The sequence below is a fragment of the Lissotriton helveticus genome, chromosome 11, assembly GCF_964261635.1.
Source record: "Lissotriton helveticus chromosome 11, aLisHel1.1, whole genome shotgun sequence".
NCBI classification, from domain to species: domain Eukaryota; kingdom Metazoa; phylum Chordata; class Amphibia; order Caudata; family Salamandridae; genus Lissotriton; species Lissotriton helveticus.
Genome location: NC_136072.1, coordinates 818,849,241 through 818,875,087, shown reverse-complemented (window position 1 = coordinate 818,875,087; position 25,847 = coordinate 818,849,241). Strand labels below are relative to the sequence as shown.

The 25,847-nt window shown below is 46.2% G+C and overlaps 1 protein-coding gene across 13 annotated transcripts in view; it reads right to left on the bottom strand.

Moving 5' to 3' along the window:
- Positions 1–25,847, bottom strand: part of FAM178B (family with sequence similarity 178 member B) — a 2,777,737-nt gene that overhangs the window by 302,625 nt on the left and 2,449,265 nt on the right. For all 13 annotated transcript variants that reach the window (XM_078666947.1, XM_078666951.1, XM_078666950.1 and 10 more), the window contains one exon: positions 18,957–19,044. In XM_078666947.1, the coding sequence (XP_078523073.1) occupies positions 18,957–19,044 (88 nt within the window). The remainder of the gene's footprint in view (positions 1–18,956; positions 19,045–25,847) is intronic.

Here is a 25,847-nt window from a genome sequence, read left to right as displayed (position 1 = left end):
CTGCAGGTGACTGTTGCACTCTGACTGGTGTTGGGTACTGCTTGTAATAGTCCTGAAGCATGCTTTGAAAATCCTGGACTAAAGTAGCAGGAACTTGAACCATTCCTTGTGTTGATGGATGAGGAGCAAAGTGGTAGAACTGCTCTATATATTGTTGCCCTTGATAAATGGGCTTGTAATAATCGTCTTCTTCTTCATCGTCTTTATACTTTACGTGCAACTCAGAAGGACTGTGAGCTGCTCCGAAAGATTCCTTATCATCTTCCTCTGATTCCTCAACATTTAGCAAGTGGCAAGGTGAAAGTTGCGACACCTTGCTAGATGATGTAATTTATGTATGAATACTATCTTGTGTTTGTAAAAAAGTCCTGTTGATGCTGTCATCAACGGTAACAGCGATGGGGTGGTCACATTCAGCATGGACAGTTTCTTATGTTTTGGTTTTGATGACGATGAGAAAAATATTTCAATGAGTTGTGTCATTGTCGGTCTCGTCAACAATGTCTTCATTGATGGTGGTACCGTAGTCGAAGTGGGCATGTCGACAGTGTCGAAACAGTTCCCGTCGACGCCACTTTTGTGGTTGACAAAGCTGTCATCTGCATCATCGTCGAAGGGGTGGTCTTCATTGGTGCGGTAGCCGTCGGTGACGTGGTCGTCGGCAGGATGGTGATCGTCGAGGTGGCAGTAATAGATGCTAAGCCAGACGACATTGGCGTCTGTATTTTAGCTGCAGTCGACCATGATTTCGACACCATTGACATCGTCAACAACGTTTTTCCAGTCAGTTTGTGTTTTCCAGAAATTGGTTCAGAGGAGGATCTTGGTTTTAACGGCAGGGCTACAAATGGGGCAGAAGGTTTAGATTTAGAGCCTTTAGAGGCCCTTTCTCTCTTTTCCTCACGAGAGAAGCCTTTTGCAGACCAATGATAGGTCTTTTTTAAGGCTTATCGGTGGCCCTGAGGTGGCAAATGATGTGACCTCTCTCTCTTCCGGGATTTTTGTGAGGTAACAGAACTCTCACTATCCCCTCCACAGAAACTGTGGCAGCTTTGGCTTTTAGTTTTTGAAGCCAAATCAAAAATCTTCCCTCATGTTCTTTGAGGGTTTTAGTAGAAAAGGTCCTGCAGATTTTACAGTCTTTCACCTTGTGGGCGGGTGGGATGAAGGCAGTAGATACACTCTTTATGGGGATCTTCTAAATGCAGTCTTTTCTTACTGCATGTCCCACAAAATCTAAAAAATCATTTCTTCATAAGTTCTGACATTCTGGACATTCTGGAACACAGTTGAAGTAATCTAGAATATACAAATCAGAAGAACTGAGCAGTACTCAGAAAGACTCCCTCTGACACGACGTGAAGTGAAAATCTGAGGGAAAAGGCCTCTATTGGGAGTGTTCTAATGGTGCTGTTGTCTGATTAGCTGGAGTTTGTTTCTTTTTAAATGAAATGGATAAACTATTAAATCCAATGCCTTTATGCCATTGCAAGCTATGCTAATTACTGTTACTGCTTTAGAATGTTCTGTGGGACTCCCACCTCGATGACGAGGGATGATTCGAGTATGAGACTCTATGTAAGATACACCAATACTGGAGAATGTGTCTATTTCTTAGCATTTCATCTGGAGTACTGTTTATAATTACGGAGGTCTATTCCACGTTGTTTTACAAGATCTGATCAGCACAATATCATTTCTTGAGGCCTCATATGGAATGCTGTGTTGAATTTGGGAAGGAAACTTGAATATGATGTCAAAGTCTGGAGTCCATATACCAAGTATTGTGTCCAGTTCTGAAGGCCAAGTATTGGATGTTTGCTGTTCTATAGGATTCATCAGAAGTCTACAAACTAGTTTGGCACTTCACCAAATAGTTTTGGGGTGGCCTGTGTTCCATCTTCATAGAGGAAGTGACCGAGCCTCACAAGGACATTTACAACATATATAGAGATGGTGGCAGCCAAATGTACCTGAATAGAAAGGAACTGCAAGACAGATTTAGCCAAAAAAATAAGGTACGGTAGTACTGTATTATCCTAATAGGTTCTCCTGTCAGTTTGTTTCTCCAGACAGCCAATGCAGAACCTCTTCTTAAAGGCGCATGAAGATATTGAGGTTTGGCTTTTTTCAGGATGGTCAAGGCAAGCAATAATTTGGAAAATATAAGTGCCCATTCTGAAGGTGTCTCAGGAGTCAGGTGGATAAACTTAGCGATGCAGTGCTGGTATGGAGAATCTTACAGGACATCCTGTAGGGGAGAGTCGGCATTAACTGAACTCTCTTATGCTGCTCGATGGATAACAGCAGGAAATCTTGGTACAACCTTTGGGTTGGAGAAGTCAGTTTGGAGCCATGAGAATCATTTTGCCTTGGTGTTGTTTGTACTGCGTGAGGGCCTTCAGTGGAAGTAGGATTAGGGGAAAAACACAAATAAATGCCTCAGACTTATGTGTCAAACGTGCATTCCATTTGGAATAAGGCTCTGCCAACCAGGAGGCACAGACAGGAAATTTTGCGTTTCTGTCTGTAATAAAACAAGTTTTGCTTGGGAGTCCCCAAGTTGAGAAGACACTAGAAAACACTTCATATAATGCCCACTCATTCTATTCTAAAATATATTTATTAAGCTTGATCGCTTTTAAGTGTTGGAACACCAGGGCATGTACTCCTTTGAGTGCCAGATTCTCTTGACTTCCTTGTAAACAGTTCTGGAAATTGTTTCACCTTGCATGCTTAAATAATACATTGTATAGGTATTGTCCATCGAGAGGAAAAGTAACCCTGGTTTGATCGCTGGTAATTTATCTATTTTATTCAGGAGCCTTAAACACCTACCTGTACCTACCTGTACCATAGAGCATTAGGGAATTCTACATGTAACAACAAAATCACATAAGAAAACACTTAGAATTAAGAGCGCAGCTGTGTGTGAGTTTTGTATTGTAATTGCATTTATATAGCGCTTACTACCGCTGACGAGGCATCGAAGCGCTTTTTCGGTGAGTAGCACGCTACTCCAGAACCCATAAAGGACTAGTGGTGAATTAGTATAGTGAAATATGAAAGTAATTTGAGTGGTGGAAATAGCAAAGGAACCTAGATATCAAGGGCAACTCGGCTGTAATGAAATCAGGATTGTGAGAGAAGGTTTCACAATTGGAGGAGAGTCATTGCTAATTCCGAAAAAAGGCACAGAAGATGAGTCTTTAGGAGTTAACCTAAAGAAAGGATGGTGGGCTAACTTCTTACGAGGGTAAGGAGTTCCAAACAGTTGTAACTGTTCCATAAAACGATTGCCTGTAGGCAAAAGATGCTCTCAATCTAGAGGACTCAATTAGTAGAGGGTTATGTCTTCTGAGACCTTTGTTCCCTCAGAGGTCAGAAGTAATACAAAAAAGTATAGGGCAATTGCTGTCATGAATCGCATTGTGAACAAGGAAACAAAGTTTGAAATGAATTCTTGCATTAGTTGGCAGCTGGGGAGAACACGTGGTATGGATGTAACGTGGTTGAACTTCTGCAAGGTCGTCACCAGCTTAGCTGCTGTATCAAGAACTGCCTTGAGCGGCTTAATTACTGATTGTGAAATACCGACTGGGAATTCACGTCAAGTCTCAAAAAATTAAGGGCAAAGAGTGCTTTCAAACTGTCTGCGGAAATGAGCTGTTTGATTTTTTTAAGAGAGTGAAGGAAGAAGGTGATATAATTTGCCACTGTTAATTTGAGATATGATAGTTATAATGGGGTCAAGGCCGAAGCAAAGCGATTTGCCTGTGGGGAGGGTATAACTCCTGAATATCAATTCCAAAACATTGTTTATTCATAGTAAAATTATCGCCAGTGCCAAAATATCATGCAGCAGAATAGAGAGAGACAAGGTGTATTATGCTAGCTATTAGTTTTGTAAATTTTTATTGAACTATATGTTAAAATATTGTTTTTTAATTTTATAATTTATTTTGCAAGTTTTGGGTTGTTGAGTTTATTGGGGGTTGTGTGGGTAGGGTTTAATTAAAAAAATAGGGTATATAAAATGTGCATTTAGTTATGACATTCGTATGAACCATTTTTAAATGTCACTTTTTATAAACCAAAATATTCTGTTTTATATGTTTTTGTGAGTTTCTTGGAGGTTTTAAATAGGCAGTGTTTTATTTTAATGATATATTATTTAATATGAGATTAATAATTTGATATAGTTAAATTAATTTAAATGGTTATTATTTTATTCAGTATATTAAAATAAACAAGAGAGTATTTGAAAAAAACTTTTAGGGTTCACTAATTCACATTTTCTAAAATAATGAATAACATTCGGGAAAAATAAGGCCCTAATAAAAAAGGAAAATGTGGTGGTAAACACAAGTTTATCACCAGATTTACCTGCTTGACACCTGAGCATAATTCAGAAAGGGAATTGTAGCAAGTGTAAACTCATTCACATGTGCGGAGAATTCCGCCACGACAGCGATTGTCCCCCATCGTCCCAGTCCTTACTATGTGAGGCAATCCTGCCTCACGACAGTCTAATTGAAACGTTAGTGTTTCGTTTATTTTTACAATTTAAGCCCCTCCCACCCACTGCCATGCCTGTTATCAACAAGTTCAGAAACAAACACACCGGTAGGGAACATGACTGGGACGAGGAGGTTCTTAATCGGGGTAATCAAGATTGCCGGTAAGTAACAAGACATTACCCCATCATATGTCCTCCTCGTCCCAGTCCTTACTATGTGAGGACCTCACAAGCAGAAAAACCATGAAGAAAAATGCAGGACACCAGGGATCCATGCAAAAGTTCAAACGTTTAATCAAGTAAATGATTAAGGTACAGCAGCGTTCAAAACGGCAACAGCAAAATTGTCCACAGAGACATGCAAAACATCAAGGCGATAATGCCGGACAAAAGTATGATGGGACTGCCAAGTGGCCGCTCTACAAATCTCCTGGAAAGAAACCCCCGGTGCCTCAGCCCAGGCGGACACAGAACGGAATGCACGTCCCTGCACCTGAGACGGAGGAGGCAGACCAACAGACTTATAGGATTGGTAGACCGCCAAAGGCACCCACTAACTGATGGTGGAAGTAGAAATCTTCTTCCCTTTGGCCACACCCCCTCAGGAGACAAACAGGGCAGGAGAAAGCCGAAACCCCTGGGTATATTGGAGGTAAACCTGAAAAGCCCTGCGAACATCCCATGACGAAGAAACAAGCAAATTCCCATCCCCAGGCAAATTAGGAAGGACCACCTACTGCTGCAAATTGAATATGGAGGAGACTTTAGGGAGAAAAGCAAAACACCCAACTCACACAACCGCCTAGCAGAGGTGGTGGCCAACAGAAAAGTCACCTCGGCAGATAACCACAATAAATCAGCCTCCAACAATAGCTCAAAAGGGGGCAACTGCAGACCCCTCATAACAGTCAGCAAATCCCAGGAAGGCACAATCACAGGGGTGACCGGACAACGAAGCCGAAAACTTCGCAGAAGCCTACTCACCAAAGCAGCAACAACCTCCAAGAAGGCCTCTGGACCCCTACACGCCCAAACCGCAGCCCATTGAACATTCAAAGTAGAAGGGGAAAGTCTTTCAAAAACCCATCTTCAAGAAAATCAAGAACAGAAGCCGGATCCCCAAACATAGGATCCACACCATGAGAGGAGCACCAAGAGACAAATAGAGCCCCAATGTTTACCATAGCTCATAAGGGTTGAAGGCCTACACGACTGCTGAATGTCACAGGCCACCAAAGAAAAACAACCCAAAGATTCCAATGCTAGCCGTTCGAGTGCCAGGCCATCAGATTTAAGTGAAGAAGACGGGGCAAAGACAGGAGAGGAAACTGAAGTGGAGACGATACCAAGGGAAGCCGGAAAAACCTGCCCCCGGCAGCTGCATCAGTAATGGAAACCAAAGGCGGCGAGGCCAAAAAGGAGCAATCAAGAGTACAGACAACTGCTCCCCCCGAATCTTCTGCAGCACCCTCGGGAGGAGGGAAAATCGGCAGGAAGGCATACAGAAGTCCCAAGGGCCAAAGAATCGAGAGCGCATCCACCACCCAAGCCTGAGGACAAAGCACCTCAAAACAGAACTGACGGAGAAGAGTGTTGTGAGGGGAAGCAAAAAGAACGAAACAGGGAGTCCTAAACCAAAGACAAATGTCCCGGAACAGAGGAACAGACAGAAGGAACAGAACCACGGACCAAATGTTTTGCGCTCAAGCTGTCTGCATGACAGTCCAAGGATAGAGGTGTAGCCGCCACGACGCGATCACATAAGCACTACTGAAGTAGACAGACAACACCCGTGTCTTGCCTCAACTGGCGCTGTGCTTTTGCACAATACTTTCATATTAGGACCCATGTTACATGCCAAGAGTGTGTCCACCATGGTGATTGTACTGGCGTGATATTTGCTTAGCGAAATCGCTCGAGAAGACTGCCGTAGTTTTCCAAATACTCAAGTCAATTGAGCAAACGTGGTGGTCGGTTTGGAAGTATCACCAACTTCACGTTCCCACCATCTGTGGCCTTAATCCTCAGCTTCCTGCAACCTCTTGCGCTCAATTATTTGCCCTTTTGATGGACTTGTACCCCACCGGGTTGGAATTATCACCGGCTGAGGGACAACACTGAGTTTGGAACTCTCTACACAGCCCTGAAGATTCAAAGACCACTGTTTCTCTGATGAAACACGTGTCGGCTGGCTGCTTTATGTAAACTACAGATTAAAAGAAAAACAAGATATCTGCGTTGGATTCTGCACTAATTTTGCTTCCTATCTACAGTTGCATTGTCTGTTTTAATATCTGTGTGTGTGCACAGAATTGTCATTATATGCTATGTGGTAGGTTCTCCCTATTCAAATCAAGGGGTTACTAGGGTTTCACCTTCCCAGTTTGCACCATCCTTGAATTATTTTAATCATTCACACACCGACATTAATAGGCTGAGCTTCCTGGACACGAAAACCCTTTTCTCTGGCACTATGACAGTTCAGGTGCCCCTGAATGTAAACAGCCGTCAACGCCAACAGGGGAGATTCTGCCCAGGGACAAATCATGGAAGCCAGCAGATTAAGAGACGCGCACCGGGTATCCCCTAGCGGTTCAAGTAATAAGGAGCCACTTGATTATTGGTACGAACCAACAGATTCGCCCCTTGGATAGAAACCTAAAAGAACAGCATTGCCTGCCAAATAGCCACCAACTCGCGCCAGTTCGAGGAACGGGCGCTGTACGCCTGAGACCATAGACCCTAGACCTCCAAGGACCCAAACATGGCCCCCCAATCCCAAAGACTGTCGTCTGTTGTCAACAAGAGGGGAGGAGGAAGCTGAAAATTCACCCTTCGCTCCAGATTGGGAGTGCAGAGACACCAGTCCAAATCCTGAACCAGAACAGGGGAGAGAGGAACCAGAGCATTGTAATCCGCACGGAAGTGGTCCTACTGAGTTAACAGATGATTCACCAAGGGCTTGAGGTGCAGACAAGCCCAAGGAACCACAGCCGTGCTGGCAGCCATCAACCCTGGTACCCACAACTAAACCCGAGCCGGGCAGAAGGGCAACTCAGCAGGTCCCGCAGAAGAACCTGTAGGGTAGAGATCCGAGCAGGGGGGAGAAACAACACCCCCAGCAAGGTGTCGAACAGCCCCCCGATAAACTGAAGTCTCTGCACAGGGACCAGATGAGACTTCGCCAGATTTAGCCTGAACCCCAGACCCTAGAACATGGCCATTGTTGCCTCCACCACCAGAAGACCCTTAGGAATGAAGCAAGCACCGACCAGACAATCATCAATATAGGGAAACACAGAGAAACCCTGAAGCTGCAAAACACCCACAGCAGGAGCCAATACCTTGGTAAAAGTCTGGGGAGCAGTAGAGAGGCCGAAAGCCAACACCCGAAACTGGTAATGGACCCTGTTCACTGCAAACCTCAGGACCCGCTGTCATCCAGATGGACAGGAACGTGAAAATATGTGTCTTCTAAGTCCAGAGAAGCCAAAAGTACAAGTTACTTACCTTCGGTAACACTTTTTCTGGTAGATACAGTATCTGCCTGTGGATTCCTCACCTTGTGAATATCCCCTTGCGTCAGCAACATTCGGAAATTCTTTTTGTAGCTTCGCGCTGACGTGGACGACGTCACAGAGGCACCGCATCGCGCGCGACTCCGATGAAGTCACCGACACCATAATAGGCCCACGCCGGCGTGATGACGTCAGTTCCGCCCTTTTTTCCTTGCCTTCGAGGCACACGGACGGAACGACAAAAGTCGATATATACACAGTATACAATAGTCAAGATAACACACACAGTGCAAAGACAATGCAGTAATTCAAGTAGAATAACATATATACATTAAACATTGCCATTATCTAAGGCATAGAAGAGTGGACAACGGGGAGGCGGGTGGGCATGTGAGGAATCCACAGGCAGATACTGTATCTACCAGAAAAAGCGTTACCGAAGGTAAGTAACTCGTTCTTCTGATAGATACATCTGCCAGTGGATTCCTCACCTTGTCAATAGAGTCCCACAGCAGTCCCCACTCCCTGAGGAGGGTGTCCACTCTCCTATACCAGAAAATCCTGGAGGACAGAACGTGCATAGTGTCCCTCCCTCCTCACTTTGGTATCCAAGCAGTAATGCTTCCCGAAAGTGTGGAGGGCGGCCCATGTCGCTGCTCTACAAATGTCCTCTACAGGAACACCTCTAGACCAAGCAGATGTTGATGACTTTGCTCTAGTAGAATGAGCCCTTATACCCTCTGGAGGTTCCTTACCAGCCAGGGCGTAGCAGATCTTGATGCATAGTATGATCCATCTTGAGAGTGTGCGCTTGTACACAGCTCGTCCTTTCTTGAAGCCAGCAAATCCCACAAAGAGCTGGTCATCCACTCGATAGTCTTTAGTTCTATCAAGGTAAAAGCTCACCGCCCTCTTAGGGTCCAGACGGTGAAGACGCTCCTCCTCCTTAGAAGGGTGAGGGGGAGGATAGAAGGTAGATAGGGTAATGGACTGTCCTAAATGGAAAGGAGTAACCACCTTAGGCAGAAAAGCAGCCCTGGTCCTGAGAACCATTCGTTCAGCATGAATGGTCAAGAACGGGGGCTTAGAACTAAGAACTTGAAGCTCACTTACCCTCCTTGCCGAGGTAATTGCGACAAGAAAAACAGTCTTAAAAGACAAAAGTCTCAAAGGACACCTGTGTAGAGGTTCAAACAGAGAACCCATTAAATATGTAAGAACCAGGTTCAAGTCCCATTGAGGCACAATAAAGGGAGTAGGAGGAAACCTTTTGTTAAACCCTTTAAAAATCTCAAAACAACAGGAGATTTAAACAAAGATGGTTGATCCGGTAAACAGATAAAAGCCGATAATGCTGATAGATATCCCTTTACCGTAGCTACAGCAAAACCTTGCTGTGCCAATGAAAGAGCAAATTGAAGTATTTCTGACAAACAAGCTCTCAAAGGATCAATAGAAATCTCCCCACACCAGGATACAAATTTAGACCACCTATAAGAATAGATGGACTTGGTGGAGTCACTCCTGGCCGATAGAATGACATCCACCACATCAGGTGGGACAGAAAAGGAATTCAGGTTGCCCCGTTCAATCTCCAGGCATGAAGGTGTAAGGACTGGAGGTGGGGGTGTAGAACCTGCCACTCTATCTGAGAGAGGAGCTCTGCCCTGAAAGGGAGACGGAGCGGCGGGCACGAGGAGAGGTGGAGAAGATCTGTGTACCACACCCTTCTTGGCCAATCCGGGGCGACCAATATAACTTGGGCCTGGTCTTGGCGAATCTTCCTCAGAACCCGAGGAATCAAGGGTATGGGAGGAAACGCGTAAAGGAGATGTGAGTCCCAACTCAACTGAAACGCGTCCCCCAAGGCTCCCTGCATCGGAAACTGGAGGCTGCAGAATGACGGGCAGTGAGCATTCTCTCGAGTGGCAAACAGGTCCACCTGAGGAGTCCCCCACGTCCGAAAGACGTGACAAACTACCCCTAGATGAAGCCTCCACTCGTGGTCGGCTGAGAACTGCCGACTGAGACTGTCTGCACGCACGTTCAGAACTCCGGCCAGATGATTTGCCATCAGACAAATCTGATGATCCTGAACCCAGGACCAGAGACGCAGAGCCTCTCTGCAGAGACACTGCGACCCTACTCCTCCCTACTTGTTGACATACCACATCGCGTTGGTGTTGTCCGTCAGGACCTGAGCCGACCGACCGCGAAGGGAAGGGAGGAAGGCCTTGAGCGCCAGACGTATCGCCCGCAATTCCAGAAGGTTGATGTGAAACAACCTTTCCGCTGGAGACCAAAGACCCTTGATCTCCAGATCCCCCTGATGAGCACCCCACCCTAGAGTGGATGCATCCGTTATCACCGTGGCCACCGCTGGAGGAAGTTGGAAAGGCTTTCCTTGAGACAGGTTGCCTTCCACTCCCCACCAAGTCAGATCCACTGCAGCTTCTCTGGAGATCCTCACAGACTCCCTGAGATCTCCGTTGTGTTGATACCACTGCCTGCGGAGGCACCACTGGAGTGCCCTCATGTGCCAGCGTGCATGGTTGACCAACAGAATGCAGGAAGCCATCAGACCGAGCAGGCGAAGGACCTTCAGGACTGGAACGACCGATCCATTGAAAAATAAAGGAATCAACTCCTATATGTCGCAAATCATTTGAGGAGGAGGGAATGCACGACACACAGTTGTGTCCAGTACCGCACCTATGAACAGGTTGCGCTGGGAGGGCACCAGGTGAGATTTGGGTACATTTATCGAAAAACCCAAGCTGTGTAACAACTGAGTTGTCTCTTGCAAATGATGGAGCACTATCTCTGGGGACTCTGCTTTGATCAGCCAGTCGTCCAGATAAGGGAATACCGGAATCCCTGACCTTCTGAGATGTGAAGCCACCACAGCCATCACCTTGGTGAAGACTCAAGGCGCAGTAGTAAGACCAAACGGAAGGACCGCAAACTGGTAGTGTTGCGACCCCACCGTAAAACGGAGATACTTCCTGTGCGACTTCAGGATTGGGATGTGAAAATACGCATCCTGCAAGTCGATCGACACCATCCAGTCCTCTTCCAGCAGCGCCTGAAGAACCTGTGCAAGGGTGAGCATCTTGAACTTCTCCTGCTTCAGGTAAAGGTTCAAGATCCTGAGATCCAGGATTTGACGAAGTCTGCCATTCTTCTTGGGGATCAGGAAATACCGGGTGTAGCACCCCTGACCCCTTTCCTGCTCTGGAACCACCTCTATCGCACCCTTTTTGAACAGTACCTGTACCTCTTCCTGAAGGAGCAACAGATGGTCCTTCGAGCAAAAGCCCTGGCAAGGAGGGTAATTGGGACGGAATTCCTGAAAGGGAAGAACATACCCATTCTCTACGAGATTGAGAACCCAAAGATCTGATGTAACCGATTCCCAATCCCGTAGAAAATAAGTACGCCGACCCCCTACAGGACCCACATGATCCGGAATGGCGGATCTAAGGCTGCTTTGTTGTTGTAGGTGGGGGTGGGTATTAGAGGAGGAAGTAGAGGAGGAGGCTTGACGTCCACGTGGACGACCCCTTTGTCTACCCCTGTAGGACTTGTACAAAGGATTTTGTTGCTGTTGCTGCTGTTGGTTCTGCTTATAGGAACGAAAAGTAGACCTTCCAAAACCCTTGTACTTCTTGATGAAAGAGCCTCTAGTCTGCAGACCCAAAGATCTTGCTGTCGCTCTGCTATCTTTAAACCTTTCCAAGGCAGTATCAGCTTTCTTCCCGAAAAGGCCTGTGCCATCAAAAGGCAAATCCATCAGAGCAGCCTGAACATCAGCTGAAAACTCAGAAGTCTTTAACCAAGCAGCTCTTCTAGTGGCAATTGAAAACCCCATGATCCTAGCCACTGAATCCGCCGTGTCCATACCACTTTGTATGACCTGACAAGCTGCAGCCTGTGTGTCAGATACCACTTCACTAAAGTTCTTCCTATCCTCCTCAGGAAGCCTAGATGTTAACTGCTTCACTGTGTCCATCAAAGCATGAACATATCTGCCTAGCAGACAAGTAGCATTTGTGGATTTAAGGGCCATACTTCTTGACGAAAACACCTTTTTCACATTTTGATCTTGCTTTTTAGAATATTTATCTCCAGGAACCTGGGGAAAAGCACCTGCCAATTTCTCTGAGCAAGCAGCCTGGACCACCAAACTCTCTGGCAGAGGATGAATAGACAAGAATTCAGGATCTCCAGGTGCCACCCTACAGCGTCTTGCAACTGATTTTGACACCGCAGGAGCAGTAAGAGGCCTCTTCCAGACTTCCAATATAGATTCAGTTAGAGCCTCAGTAAATGGCAGAGTTGGCTCAACCACAGAGGACGGAGAGTGGAGAACCTCCGTAAGGATGTTAGACTTGTACTCCACAAATGGTAAAGTCAAATTTAAGAGATCTGCAGCTTTCTTAATCACCACCTGGTAAGGAGCCACATCCTTAGAAGGAGTATCAGATACAGCGGGCAACTCCCATTCCGGTGAAAGTTCCAAACCACTTGCATCCTGTAACTCTTCAAAGTAATCCTCCCGATCCTGAAGTTCGCCTTCTTCAACCTCAGGTTCCTCATAATTCCTCTCCTCCATAAGACGCTGCGCTCTACGCCTCGACAAATCTATCCGAATCGACGTCGTCGGATCCGGTAAAGACTCCGACAGAGTCGGAGCCGGCGTCGAATGAGGAGCTGGAGCCGCCTTCGAATGGGAAGCTGGAACCGGCGTCAAACCTCGATTTTGATCCCGAAGTCACTCCGGAACCGGCGACGCCATGTGCGGAGTCGATGACCTCGGTGGAGCCGAGCTATGCCACGGTGGAATAGGCGAAGGCATAAACGGCAAGAAAGGTGCCGGAGCATAAGCTTGAGGCACGCCCAGATTAAATGACAATGGACCCATGGGACCAGCCGGTGCACCAGAGGGGTACATTGCTCTCGCATATACGCCATACATGGCGTTAAGAAAATGCGAAGGGTCCTGACCTGGACCAGGAAACTGAGGGTACGAACCCACTGGTTGCCCCTGAAGAGGCTGTACCGGATTCGACTCCTTCTGTTCCACTTGTTCCTTGGGTTGGTGTACCGGAGTCGCCGAACCCTGAGGAGCTTCAACTTCCTCTTCATCATGCACCGAAGACTGCTATGGCTCCGGAGACGGATTCGATTCCGGATTCGGTGTTGGATCCCGAGACTGCAAAGGCAAGGCCTCACCTTCAGGCTTACGAGCCGGAGAGGGAGATATCATGCCCTTATGATGTCTTCGAGAAGATGACTTCTTTTTCGAGTCCGACTCCCTGCCGGAATGGTGTCTCAAACTGTGCTTCTTCCTCTTATGCTTCTTCTTCAAGGAACCCGAAGCATGCCCCGAAGCCGACCTCGAAGTCGACTCCGACCTCGACCTCGACCTTGACCGCGACCTTGTCTTTGACTTCGACTTTGACCTCGATCGTCTTGATCTTGACCTCGAAGTCCTCTTGTTATCCTTACCCTTAATTTTGGCAAGAAGGAGTTTCGCCTCTCATTCTCAAAGAGCCTTTGGGTTCATCTTCGAACAGGAACGACAACCCTTGACGTCGTGATCCGAGCCTAGACACCATAAACAGTCACCATGAGGATCAGTAATGGACATCATCCTGGCACACGAGTCGCATGGCTTAAAACCTGTCTTCTTCGATGACATCTTCGATGGAAGACAGCACTCCAAACAGAAACAGAACAAAAGTTCACAATAGTAACAAAGTTACTATCAGCTCAATATAAGATCCCAAGAAACCGTTAGCGTCGATGACGTGGAAAAAAGGGAACTGACGTCATCACGCCGGCGTGGGCCTATTATGGTGTCGGTGACGTCATTGGAGTCGCGGGCGTGATGCCGTGCCTCTGTGACATCGTCCACGTCGGCGCGAAGCTACAAAAAGAATTTCCGAATGTTGCTGACGCAAGGGGATATTCACAAGGTGAGGAATCCACTGGCAGATGTATCTATCAGAAAATCGCCCTTTTGGATGAGGAGAATGACAGTTGCAATGTAACAATCCGAAAAGGATCCAGCCGCACCAATTTGTTCAAAAACTTGAAATACAGAATCGGGTGGAAGGAACCATCGGGCTTTGGGACCAGGAACAGAGTTGAATAGAACTCCAGGCCCCGTTCTGCCTCCGGAACCAGGACACAGCACCCTTCAACAGCAAGAGACCAATGCCCGACAACATGGCAGACCTTTTCACGAGTTCTCTTGACAATGGGGTAACCCGAAAACAGTCAATCAATCAATCAAGCATTTTTTAAGCGCGGCTACTCACCCGTAAGGGTCTAAATGAGCTGGGGGTGCGAGGTTTGCAGGTTCCAGTCCATTAAGGAGGAGGTCTGTTGAAAAGCCAGGTCTTGAGGTCTCTTACGAAGATGGGAAGCGATGTTGTCTGTCTGAGGTGGAGTTGAAGGGCGTTCCAGGCCATGGCCACGGGGAAGGAGAAGGAGCGGACTCCCGATCTGTTTTTCCTGGCGGTGCGTGGGACCACAGCGTAGGAGAGCTGGGCTGATCGTAGGGTCCTTTGGGGTGCGTTGAATTTGAGTCAGCTGTTCAGGTATGCTGATCTGGTGTCGTGGAGGGTCTTGTGTGCGTGGGTGAGCATCTTGAAGATGACACTTGCCTCGATGGGAAGCAATTGGAGTGTGCGCAGGTGCTGGGAGACATGGCAATGTTTTGGCAGGTTGAGGACCAGTCTTGCGGCTGCGTTCTGGATGTTCTGTAGTTTGCGGGTGAGGTTTTTGTTTATTCTGGCGTAGAGTGCGTTGCCATAGTCGAGTCTGCAGGTGATCAGGGTGTGAGTGACAGTATATCTGAGTTCAAGGAGGATCCATTTGAAGGTCTTACGTAAGAGGCGGAGGGTGTGGAAGCAGGAGGACGAGACTGAGTTGATTTGGCAGTCCATTTTGAGCTCGGAGTCCAAAATGATTCCCAGGTTGCATGCGTGATCCGTTTTCCGAGGGTGGGGGGCCACCAGGTGTCATTCCAGGCGTTGGGGTTTGGGCCCATGATGAGTACTTCTGTCTTGTTGGTGTTTAGTTGTAGGCAACTGTTTTTCATCCATTTGGCGACGGCTTCCATGCCTTCTCGAAATTTGTGTCTGTTGGTGTTGGGTTTGTTGGATATGGAGAGGATGAGTAGGGTGTCGTCTGCGTATGACACAATGCTGAGTAGGTAAGTTTTGACGATGGGGGCGAGTGGAGCCATGTAGACGTTGAAGAGCATCGGGCTGAGGGAGCACCCCTGAGGGACTCCGCAGGTTGTTGGTGTAGGGTCCAAGAGGAAAGGGGGGAGTCTCCGCTCCCTCCTCCCCTTGGGCGTGCCGTGATTGAGTCAGTCTGTAACTTTCAACATAGGAAATGGTACAAACTAATAATGGAGGTTAGCGACCTATGCAATGCACATTGTCTAAGCTTTTAGACCCCCCTCCGGCCTCCCACCCCAGGGAATCTGCCTGGCTAAAGAGAGGGATTCCTCCTAGCAGGTGGATGTGTCATATACAATCTCAGGGGGTATCTGGTGTCTCCTCAGAGGAGGAGGCATCTGGGTGTTTCAGCTTGTCACCAAAGCTTCCCATGCCCTCTCAGTTGTATGGCCCCTTCACGATCCACCTAACGTATGACCTTTCTTTTCCACCCCTCAATTGAGGGCTCCTTATTTGATTTCCAATGCCTTATAACCTCCCTCTTAGCTAATATGAGTGCTTGGTCCTGGAAACTGCTGGTCACTTTGGTCTTAGAGGTGTGTGGGAACCAATGCAACAGACAATGCGCCAGTGTGCAGGTAACCTCCCTCTCAGTCACCTCTGCTAAGGTATCTGTTACTGCCCCCCAAAAACCTCCCAGTTCTGGGCAGCTCCAAAACGTATGCAGAAATTCGGCCCCTATCTCCTCGCAGAGTGGGCTTTTAGCAGTGCCTATCAGGAAGTATCTATTTTTCCCTTCAGGTATAAGGTATGCCCTGTGGAGTACATAGAAGTTAATTCATTGGAACCATGCATTTCTAGAGACTTTAGGGGAATGCTCCACCAAGTCATTCCATACTTTTTCTTCAATAGGAACCTCTAGTTCTCCCTCCCATCAAAGTCACAGAGTATTAAGGGTGGGTAACTCCTCATCGCGAAGTTGGCGGTACAAACAAGTAACTGCCTTATACGTCCCACAAGAGGCAACCAGGTATTGACACCCTCCCGAAAGTGAAGGTTCAACAAGGCCTGTCCCCCAGTGTTTATGAATTGCTGCAGCTAGGTCTCTATGTAACAAAAAATGACCCTGTGGTAAATCATATCACTCTCGAAAGTCTTCAAATTGTAGCAGGGAACCGTCTGCATAGAGCGCACCGAGGGTTGTTACTCCGGTCTCCATCCATTCCCTCAACCCGCGCCAGTCCCCCCATGAGAAAGTTCCAAAATAAATTCCAACTGACTTTCTGGGGCTTATGGGAGCCTAGTTTTCAGCTTTTGTAAGCTTCTGATCCAGCACTTGCGAAGCACTCAAAACTCTGAGGTAACCCTCACCCCTGGAGTGGGTAACCTCAACACGATGTGGGACAAAAGACGCAGGCTTGGCACAGCAGAGTCCAGGTGGTTTGTCCTGCAGACACTCCCAGCCACCCACTGTGTGAGCCACTACAGATGTGCAGATAAATAGTAACCCTCAAAGCCTGGAAGCCTGCCATCCTAGGTCTTTAAAGGATGGTTAGCGCCACCCTACGTCTCTCAAAACCCCAAATAAAGGCTGTTATCAGTGATTGTAAGGTGTCAAATATTCCAGCCAGAATCCACACCGGGAGTACCCCAAAGAGGTATAATAATCTGGGCAAGGTCACCATTTTCAAAAGGGTGACTCTACCCATCACTGAGGGGGATGGTCACCCACCAGGTTGTGGTAGATTTTTACCACTAAGTACCGGAGGCATCTAGATTCCCATATCACTTCACTCACCGCGGCTGGTTTATCTCTACCTGCCGCCATAGGGAAGAGACAGGATTTTTTCTAGTTAACTAATAATCCTGATACTCCTCCAAGGTGTGCAAGGAGTTCTCTTGCACTTCAAAATCCTCCCCCACGGTCTGGAGAAAAAGCAGAAGGTCATCAGCGTATAACGCAAAATGGTGGTGCCCACCCATTACCTCCATATCCCGCTATCGAGTCCCAGTTCTGGCCCGAGCAGCAAGAGGCTCCATGGCCAGGGAAAATAGTTGGGGCGATAAGGGGCAGCCCTGACTAGTACCTCTGCTCACCTGATAGCTGTCCAAATCATTCCCCGGGTTTGTACTCTAGCCCAAGACTCTGCATGTAATAGAGCCATCCATTCTGCAAAGCCAGCGCCCAGTCCGAACCGTCGCATCACTCTAAAGCTACAGAGCCCCTCTAGGCTGTCAAAGGCCTTTTCTATATCTACTGCCAAAATGGCGCCTTCATCTTTACTTTTTATGAATCTGCTTCCAATATTCGTAAGAGCCTCTGAATATTGAGGGCCGTGTTACGGCCTGGTATAACCCCCGCTTGGTCCTAATGAATCAGGGTCGTCATGTATGGGAGAAGTCGGGTGGCCAATATTTTGATCAGGATCTTAGAATTCAAATTAGGCATTGTTAACGGTCTGTAGGCCGTTTTATTGAAAGCCAGTTTTCCAGGCTTTAATAGAGGCACAATCAAAGCTTCCCTCATGGCCTCAGGGAGTCTCGCCCATTGCTTCGCTAGAATATAGCGTTCCACCAGACGCAGTCCTAGCACTTCAACATATATAGAATAAAATTCAACCGGTAAGCTGTCAGTTCCAGGTGTTTTATTCCGGGCCATTGATTTAACGGCGGCTCTGACTTCCTGTATTTCTATTTTCCGCTCCATAAGTTCCGCCTCCTCGCTAGGTATATTCGGTAATCTCAGAGTCCCCAACAATAGTAGAGCAGCCGTTCCTAAATGCGTTCTTTACTGTACATCTATAACAAGTTGCTTTTCCGCCACAGCATTTTGCCACCGTTGGACTTTTACTCAGCATGGAAAAGGCTTACATTAGAAAGGCCTACATTAGATACTTAATGCAGACTCTGTGGATATTAAATGGAAATGCTCTCTCACATAGTGTTTGCCGGCTTAATGTTGCTGTCTTTGTGCAAGAAATGGTTAAACGAGATTTTTACTTAGCATAACATTCACAGTTGTATCAAGCAATTACTTTCTGTATAAATTGCAATCACCCGGAAGTATCAGGGAGCTTTATTGAATTCATGACAGCAGTTTCTGCTGCATTAGAAAGGTCAGACATCAGTGAACAATATATACAAACGCTTGAAAAAGAGCATTCTGTGATTTATATACTTTTAGCTTTCGTATTTGAGCCCAGGGTGTCAATTCTTTTTTAATATTTAAATTTAAATGTACTTTTCACCGTCCTGGACAATGCTAATGTTGTTGTATGTTTGAGCACACTATGGCTATCAACATATTCGCCTTCCTGTATTCTAATGGTTTCAATTTACTGTACAATAATAAACAATCCTAATAATAATAATAGAAAGCCATGGCCAGGAGTAGCCCATTCTAAGGAGCCAGAGATGCACAGTCCTTGTCTGCTCCCTGTCACCACGCACGCGCACACATCATTATATGACCACACCTGAGTTGGATTCTCTCACTCACTTCTACATGATCACGTGCAGATACTCTTGCTCGCTCGCCGTCATATGGCAATTCTTATTCAGTCTTTGATGATCACGTGACCTTTCCTTGCTCACGCTCACCTGCCTCTGCTCCCACTCATCTGTCTCTGTGTGGTCACCCTCAATGGTCCGTACACGCTTCCAGGCGCTCTGTTTGTGCTCACCTGACGGTCCTCAAGCACACTTCCTCCTGCCAATACTCACCTGCAGGTGCTCCTTAAAGATGTGCTTCTTTAGTGTCTTTCCCAGGATTTTAGTGATGACCTTGAGGCTCAGGCATCTCCGCAGCTGCCTAGAGGGGGGAGAGGGGGGTAGGGAGAGGAGGGACAAGATGGTTATGAAAAGCAATGTGCTCAAGCAATGTGTACAACCCCGTGTGTGACTTTCTGGTAGGCGGTACCTGCTCCACCAGCCTCCCTCTAAGGTGAAGCATAGAGCTTATTGTCAGCATGTGCCCCTCTGGATTGATACATATGGGGCTTGCCAAAACGTGGTCACCCTTTTTGACACACAGTGGGGTCAGAGGGTGGATTCCTCCTTTTTAATAACACCCACTGACACCCTTGAGAGAATGGGTGCCATCGCACTGCCGATCAGGACCTGTGAAAGGGTGGGTCCTTCACTTGTTGATAGTATGCGTGGGCTTGTGTGAGGGCGGGAGCCCCTTTTGTTGATACAGTGCTTGTATCTGGGGGCGGCAATTAAAAGGTATGTGTTATAATTTTTTTTTAAGCTGGGCGTTATTCTTTTTAAAACTTTTATTTGTGACATTTTATATCATTCATACCGTTCATACTGGTACCAACAAACACCCCAAACCCACAGTAAGGCATTCGATTTCTAAGAGGTTACAGGCGGTATTTATATGCAGCCATTGAACTATGCCTCGACAGCTCTATCATATACAGCATTATAATGTTGCTTTGCACCTCACCTCGTGTCCTTCTGAAGACCATAACGTGTTGTAATAATATGGGGTGGGAGGAATGGGGGAATGGAAAGAAAGTAGCAAGACCATATGCAGGTCCACTTCACTTGAGTTCATCTCAGTTTTGGTGGTCTTTTCAAAGGCGCCAACTCGCCCATATGACTGTCTCACCGTCTGTTGCTTGTGAGTTTAAATGTAGTAAATATGAATCATGGTAAATCTTTCACATATTCCAATAGAGCGACTTCAACCAGCTGTAGAATTTCCCGGCCAACCATGCCAGATGACAGTATCAATGGTGGTGCTTAGAAGTCGCGGATTTGCGGGCAGTGCCACACTGGAGGACTCATTTATGAGAAGTGGCGCATCGCTGCGTGAAAGCAGCGATGCGCCACTTCTCAGTGCGCCCTCCTTCGACACCAATGATGCGTCATATTTATAATATGACGCATCATGTCACAAGGAAGGAAAGATATGTCAGTAAAACTGACGTACCTGCCAGCGCAAAAAGTGGTGCATTGCTGGAGTTGTGTCAGAAACCTGACGCAACCCAGCAATGTTCCTTTCACATGGGGCAAGCCCCATGTGAAAGGGCCTGCGTCACCCTTACGCCGGTAAGGTTTTAATGCATTGGCGTTCTAGAAGTGGCGCAGCGAAATCTCATAGAAGACGCATCTAGGTAGATGCGTCACTTCGTAAATATGGCGCAACATGGCGCATTTTTTACGCCTCTGGTGCGTCACAAAAAGTGACGCACCGGTGGCGCAAAAGTGACATAGGGGCTCATAAGTGTGCCCCAGGGCGTCTATAGTCGGAGCTCAGAACGGGGCTTCTGTAGCAATGTGCATCCTCATGTAAACCCGTGCAATGTAGGAAGAAAAGGATATCATAAATCATGTGTAGGACTTAAGTGTTTCCGTAGTAGTCTGTGATTGGGCAAAAGTGCCCTCAGTAACTTACAGCTGTTTGAACATTGTGCCTCCGTAAAGGGTGTATCAAGGTCTAAAAGCCATTGTCGCTTCGCCATGGCGTGCCACAGTGCTGCTGCACATTGCATGTCTTTTTACACTCCGGAGACCAGGGGCCAGATGTAGGTAATTCCGATTTACCTACTCTTAAATACCGAATCATACCGATTCGGTATTTAAGAGTAGGTAAATTGGAAGTAGGCAGATGTAGGTAATTTTTATTTTTCAATTACCGAATCTGTAAGATTCGGTATTTATCGATTCTGTAAATACCGAATCGGTATTTCCCATTGATTCCTATGGGCCTTGAAGCCCATAGGAATCAATGGGAAATACCGATTCGGTATTTACAGAATCGGTAAATACCGAATCCTGGCAGGGGGGACGGGGTGTCACTTTGACACCCTGTAGTACCCCAATTGCAGGCTTGTGTGCCATGTGGCACACATACATGCCCTAAGGGCATGTCTGTGTGTCACATGGCGTAGGTGTACATGCACAGATGTGCATGTACACTGGGATTCGGTATTTTACCACCCAATAGGATTGGGTGGTAAAATAAGAAATCCTAAGGGCCTGTGGCACTGCAAACTGTGCCATCTACATATGGATTAACAGAATCGGTATATTTACCGATTCGGAAAAATACCGAAGTGGTAAATTTATCGAATCGGTAAATATACCGATTCTGTAAATTCCGAGCCACCTACATGTCGAAAGCCAAATACCGGTCGGTAACGGCCGAAATCGGCCGCTACCGACCGGTATTTGGCTACCTACATCTGGCCCCAGTTTCTTAAGAGACAGTGCAGCCATCGATTTCTCTTGTGGGGTAAATGTTGTAAGAGGAGCAGGGATGTGGTATGCACGCTTCTCTTAGTCTGTAATAAAGGAATATGTCAAATGCTGTGTGTGATTAACTACTCCAGTTCGTGTCAATAGAAAGAAAAAAAGGCAGGCTTCAAGCTGACTAGAAGTTCTAGGTTTGCAGATTGCTGGTAGTGCAGAATTGAACACCATTTAAATGTTTAGAGCACACAGCACACGCACTTCCGTACACTGTCTTGTGACCTCACTCGCCACACTACATTAACTATAACTCGCCACTGTATCTTGAAACTGTGTTGTGGCTAATATTATCATTTGTGATCTCATAAGTCTTTTATTTGATGCAAAAATTTCACATGCTATAACTTAGACAACAGACAAGGGTATAATAGGTAGTACATGGAGAAGGGGTGAGTTATAGTTAACATAGTGTGGCGAGTGACGTGAAAAAAATGCGTATGGAAGTGCATGAGTGATATTAATTTAAAGGTGGTGCATAAGGATAAATGTGAGTTATAAGTATGACTTACACTAATATGAAAGTGGTGCGTACATTATAATTTCAACAGATCAGTATATGTTATGAATTTGTTATGGGTGTGTAGTTTAAGGTGCGGTTGGCACAAATAAGATAGAAATAAGCATGTAAGTGGAGCATCCACCATAAAATTAAGAGATAACTATAACTGTAGAATTAATGATGCTTGTGGAGCTTAATTTGGCTTTGTATACCAAACCTAAATAAAGTTTTCCTAACTATAACTTATGTGTAACCTTTGGTTTGCTTTATAAATTTGCAATGGTTTTACAATCAATCAATCAATCAATCAGAGTACTTGTAAAGCGCGCTACTTATCCGTGAGGGTCACAATGTTAGTAACAATTTTGTAATATTTGTCCAGTTTAATTGAGTGGAGTTTTATTAAGTGGAGTGCAGTACAATAGAGTGGCGAGTAGTACTGTAAAGTGTACTATGGTATTGTGCAGTGGAGTAAAGTGTACTGAGGTATAGTGGAGTAGTGTATGATTGAGAAGCATACAGTGGAGTGGCATACAGTGAACTCTGATACAACAGAGTAGCATTTGTTGGCGTGGTGTAGAGAGTAGTGGTGCACACTGCAGTGGTGTACAGTGTGATAGCAGACAGTGGAGTGTGGTAAGGTGGATTAACATCCTGTAAATATTGCAGAGTGCATTCGCATACACTGTAGTGGCGTTGTGTAGTGCTAGACACTGGAGTGTTGTCCAGTTTAGGCACTTATATTGGAATATTGTGTACAGTGGAGTGTGTTACAGAAGAGTGGCATGAATTGAAATAGCATACACTGAAGTTGGGTATACTGCAGTGCTATAGGGTGAAGTGGGGTACAGTTTAGTGGTGTACAGGGGGCTAATGTAAAGTGGAGCGTGGTACAGTTTAGTGTTGTAAAGTTAAATTGTGTAAAATGAATTGGCGTATATTGGAGTGCCGTACAGTGCAGGGATGCCAAGCAGTATACTGTAGACTACAGAGAGGCCATGTGCAATATGGGACAGTAGAATAGGGTATAGTGGAATATTATACACTATAGTGTGATAGAGTGAGGTACCATAGAATTTAGTACTGTTTAGTATAATCAATCAATCAATCAATCAAGGCATTTGTAGAGCGCACTACCTACCCGTAGGGTCTCAAGGCGCTTGGGGGGGGGGGGGGGTGCCGCTACTAAGTTGCCTTAGTGGGGTTAACTCTTTAGACGTACAGTTGAATGCTGTATAGTGGGGTATGGTACAGTACAGTGGCAAACAACGCAATAACATTAATTATACAAGTGTATACTGAAGTCATGTACAGTGAAATGTAGTTTAGTGGAGTGGTGCAGAATGTACTTTGTAAAAAGAAATAGATAGCATACAGTTGATTGTGGTACAGTGCAGTGGCGAATACTGCATTTTAGAACAATGGAGTGGCATAGAGTGTAGTAGTAAACACTGGAATAGCATCACTCCAGTAGTATATCATCAAGTGGGCCATAGTGGAATAGTGTAAATTGGAGAAGGGGACAGTAGAATAGCGTTGAGTTTCTAGCAGTACAGTTTAGGGGTATCCAGTAAACTGGCAGACACAAAAGTGTAATAGAACACATTGGGAAACAGTTTAATAGCATAGAGTATAGTGGTGTACATTGCAATAGAGTACAGTCAAGTTGTGTCGAGTAGAGTGGAGTAACATACAGTGGATTAGCATACAATGTAGTAGTGTGTATTGTCGTGCCATAAAGTGAAGCAGCATTCTGTAAATTCTGAATAGTGGAGTGGCGTAAACTAAGAACGTAGATAGTGTAGGGACCCGCTGATATTCTACCTCTCATCTGCTCCAAATCCCAAAAGTCCCCGGTGGCGCAGGAAGATCGTGTCACTGATCAGCGCCAGGAGGCGCTTACATTTGTGGGTGGACCCACGCAGCGCGGGACGCGCTGATATTCTACCTCTCACCTGCTCTGGAGTGCTCTTTACTGTCCGGTTGGTGCCTACTGCCACAGGTGGGGGACTGCTGCTGTTTTCGCGGCCTTTGCCGCAGCTGCCCTCGCCATTGTGATTGCGCCTGTAAGGAGGGTACTGCAAAGCCCCCAAGTCCCCGGTGGCGCAGGAAGATTGCGTCACTAATCAGCGCCAGGAGGCGCTTAAATTTGCGGGTGGACCCACGCAGCGCGAGAGTGCCCGTCATAGCCTGGCAGAGACTGGACTGGGCCACCCCTCTGACATTTGGATTTTTTTAATTGGAAATGTAATACTTTGGTAAGCTTTAATCACTTGAGTGTTCGAACTCCATTCCCACTATTGTAATCCTTGTTGCAGGGCTTGCTTATTTTCACCCTTCTTATGGTTATTTCTTTTTCCTGTCTTAAAGGGAAAGCACGATGAGTAAACCTAAGGGGCCAGCTGCCACTTTAGACGCATTCATCATTAGGGCAGAATCTCTATTAAATCACGAAATTCTAATTGCCGAAAAGGAGATTGTCCCTCGAACCAGCACATACACAGGTGCTCACCTAGGCTCTCTGGTACACCACACATTTCCCCGCTGGTATCCCTAGTTGTAGAGAAGGAGGATGGACTGGCTCTTAATTGCTCTAACCGGTCCGACTCTATAGGGATTGATGATATAACTAGCTCACCAATGGGAACTAGATTAAGGAACCAAAATCTGGCAATGGTGAAAAAATAGATACCAAGGGTGCAAAAAAGAAAGCTCCAGCCCCCAGGAAGGCTAGGACCAGGGTCGCTGTGGGTTCTGTAGAAGGAGGGAAATCAAAATTTAGCATGGAACCCAAGAACATTTTTGTAAAGAGTGTATCAACCCAGACAGAGCCACATGGTGAACAGAATTACTCCCTTCCAGCAAACTACCTTGGGGATCTCGTATATATTATGAAGAGATCCCTGGATACTGCCAAGGAAGGCATACTATCTGATCTAGTGGACCACATTAGTGAGATTCTAAAGCCGCTGGAAGAGAAGTTGGGTCTATTGGAAAATACTATGGGACAACTGAGTTTTGGTAGCTATTCATCTAGTGCCCGCACCATTAGGGAAGGAGATTTATCAAATGTTAGTGCACAAGCAGTGAGCAGGCCTACCCCGCTCGAACCAGAGATAATTATATGTCGCGATAAGGACAGGAAAAGACCTAGTTCACACAATAGGCCAATAATAGGCAACAGAGTAGTATCAATGGGGTCAGAGGTAGGAGTTAGTAGTGTGTCACACCAGGAACTAGGAGGTAAAACATATCCTGTCCCAGTTTGCGATAGACGAGGGGGCCAAGTAGATAAATCATTAGTATATAGCCCGAAAGGCACAGATCTAACTCCTAATGAAAATGTTTTAAAGTTGCCACCTCCATCATGCCCCTATACGCTAATTTTAGCAGGTGTACTGGCGCTTAGGAGGGACCAGAAAGAGAACTGATTGAACCTGAAAAATAAGGTGATCAATTGGCTAGCAAAGTTTAGGCACTTTAACCGAATGAGAGGAGCTGACGTTCTGATGGTTCGTAGGGTAGGTTGGGTGGGAGAATCCAGGAAGAGCATAAGAGGGGATTGTGTGGTAGTGAATTTTAGGCGGCCACATATGATCAGGGCTATTTTGGCCACTAAAGAGGTGACTGATCTGGGGAATACCAGCATTAGTGTCTTACCGTTGGGTTATTTTTACAGACCGATGGAGAGAGGAAATATAAGTAATTCCGACCCAAAGATATCATTGAATTATTGTTTCGAGACCCTATCAACCCTTGAGGATTTGGATTGACATACAAAGTCTTTACATTCTGAGCTGGAAATACCAATAGTGCATAGGGAGGATGATTGTTTGGAACGAAGTTTTGTA